We start from the raw sequence: 2,608 nt of genomic DNA on the forward strand, positions 1-2,608 counted from the left end.
CTATTTTCTTCCATCTATCCCCTCCCAGCTCCTCGGGGGTGGCTGGAGGTGCAGAGGCTGAGTTAACATCGCCCCTTTAACGGCAATGCCGCAGCCTGACATCAGCGAGCTGGGGAGCCTGGGGAGGGCTGGGAGCTGCTGCTCCAGGAGTGCTGCCAGCACATCCCTGCCTCTCTGCCTCTTCCCCGCTCTTGTTTGTGTGCGCCTTTTAACACGCCGCACATGTATCCCTGCCTGCCAGGGGATGTCTGCAGGGTTTACATTAACGAGCTCAAGCTGAAGTTGGTAAACAGCTATTCAAGTTTTGTTCTTCATGTGTCTCTAAGGCTGTCATTTCTGGACAAGGGAGACACTTGCACCCTTTGGCTTCCTATGGGCAACCCAAACAGATCTTTTAACTTGTTTGCAGTTCAGATAGATCTTCTTCCCACTTAGCTATGCAAACAAGAGGGATTGGGGTTGGTTCGTGCCTGGCACAGAGAGAGGGGAGGAATCTCCTGTGGCTTAGTGAGAAGTGTTCATGTTTTTACCTGTTTCTTCAACAGGAGGAAGTCAGGCTCAAAGCCTGTAACTTCAGCGTTTAAAGTTCTCCCTTCTGAGCAGAGTCCACATCTAAACCTACTTTGTTTTTTCCCCTGGGACAAAAGGATGAACCCAGCAGCTACTCAGTTCTGCAGGACGCTGCAAACGAGGTCTTTGAACTGTCACAACTCGAAAGTTTCTTGGAAACCAGATTCCCATCCCAGACGCTGCCTGGCACTGAGCTGCAACCCAGTCCCAAACACGACTCCCAGCTGCAGCACCGCCGCTAAAGCTCTTTATCCCTGCACAGGGTTGGGTTTTTTTTTATTTCACACTTTCTTGCCTTCTGTTTTTGCTGGAGCCTCCGACCCTATTGAGAGGCAAATTTTAGCCATCTGGCAAAGCAGGCTAGGTGGAGGGGGGGGAAGAAAGGGACTGAAGACACAATGTGCATGGGCACACACACACAACTCCGGAGATTAGGGAAGACAAAAACTTCCCTGAATGCCCCCGCGTTTGCTGGAGCGGCGGGAGAGGCGGGAGCGGCGGCGGGCGGCGGCGGGGAGGACGGCTCCGATGCGGGCAGGTCTGCATGCGTGCCTGCGGGGCTGTGGGGAACGGTTGCAGGCAGCGGAAGGCGTGACCTGCATGGAAAATGCCAGACAACTCCAGACGCACACACACATAGGCACACACACGCTCACAGAGCTCCGGACAGAGATAAGGCGGACAGCGGAGCGTTTGGAGGGAGGCAAAGCCGTCCCTCGCAAACCAGCCAGCGATTCTCTGTGTCAAACCCTCCCAGCAGCAACATGAGGTGAGTACCTCCGCTACGGGCTGGCCCCGGGGGCTCGCACGTGATGGGCTGGGGGCATAGCCGGGCATGGGGACCATCTGGCTAGGGAAGGTTTCCCTCTGATGGCCGTGGCTTCGGTTTCCCCAGCCGCAAGCAAACGAGGCGTCACCCACGGCTCGGCTTTGTGCTGCAGCCCGGCTTGTGTGCAGGCATCCCGGGTTGTGTGCAGGCATCCCGGGCTGTGTGCAGGCATCCCGGGTTGTGTGCAGGCATCCCGGGTTGTGTGCCGGAATCCCGGCAGAGCCAGCGGCAGCCCCGGGTGATGGGCATGCAGCCTGGGCGTGTGCTCCGCCATGGTGCATGGGCGAAAGGTGCGAGAGAAGCTGGACATGCCGCATGGGCTTCAGCTTTCTATGCACACCGTCATCGTTTATCACTTTTACATGAGGCCAAGACATTCCTGGCATGGGAAAGAAGTTTTGGTGTTGTTTTCTTTCCACACTTAAAAGGAAAGCAGAGAGTTGCACTGGCAAATGGCCTGTTCGAGTCAAGGAGGTGATACCCATTTACACCAACTGAGCATCCAGCCCCGTACATGTACTCTGACAACAGGAGAAACAGATTTTCCCTTCACACATTTTTGAGGTTTCAGACAAGCTGACAGAAAAGGACATGTTCAACCTCACTCTGCTTGAAAGACAAATTGATCCAAATTTCTCAGCTCCTATTATCTTAGCTTTATGATGAAGAGATGGAGAAAGTGACAGCACTACACAAATGAGCCCCAGAAATCTACCACCCTGGATTTGAAAGAACACAGACAGGTTAAAAATGATCTAATTATACAGCTTCAATTTCCTCACCAACATACCTAAAGCAAGCCCTGATTTTGAAACCAGCTGCATGTGTAGATGTGAGTTAGTTCCAATGCCTGTAATGCACACCTACAAACCTTTGCCAGGCCTTAGTGCCTGTTTCAGACAATGGAAATGTCTGTCTCTAATGGCTCTACTTTCCTGCATGTTTCCTTTGCTTTGTGCACTCCACTGGGTGTAAAGAGCCTGAGGTCTGCTCCTCTTTCTGGATCCCCTGAAATGGCACAGGCTTTTCCGTCTGCACCTTCAGCACAGGCAGTGTTCTCCCCTTCTGCAGAGAAATACTCAGCTTGTGCTCACTTTCATGCTCAAATGGAACTTGAGGCTGGTGTGAGGTCAGATGGGCTGCCACTGATTTACCTGTCCTCTCTGCCCTCCTCTGGGACAAACGAGCTGGTAACAAGTTTGGGCAAAC

General features: G+C 53.1%; 1 protein-coding gene across 3 annotated transcripts in view; it reads left to right on the forward strand.

Annotated features, from left to right (window-relative positions):
* Nucleotides 1-1,258: 1,258 nt before the first annotated feature.
* The window catches only part of MASP1 (MBL associated serine protease 1), a 31,213-nt gene continuing 29,863 nt past the window's right edge, over nt 1,259-2,608 (forward strand). For all 3 annotated transcript variants that reach the window (XM_064165543.1, XM_064165545.1, XM_064165546.1), the window contains exon 1: nt 1,259-1,339. In XM_064165543.1, the coding sequence (XP_064021613.1) occupies nt 1,335-1,339 (5 nt within the window). In that variant the 5' untranslated portion in view covers nt 1,259-1,334. The remainder of the gene's footprint in view (nt 1,340-2,608) is intronic.

Source organism: Pogoniulus pusillus, chromosome 26 (genome assembly GCF_015220805.1).
Source record: "Pogoniulus pusillus isolate bPogPus1 chromosome 26, bPogPus1.pri, whole genome shotgun sequence".
Lineage (NCBI taxonomy): Eukaryota > Metazoa > Chordata > Aves > Piciformes > Lybiidae > Pogoniulus > Pogoniulus pusillus.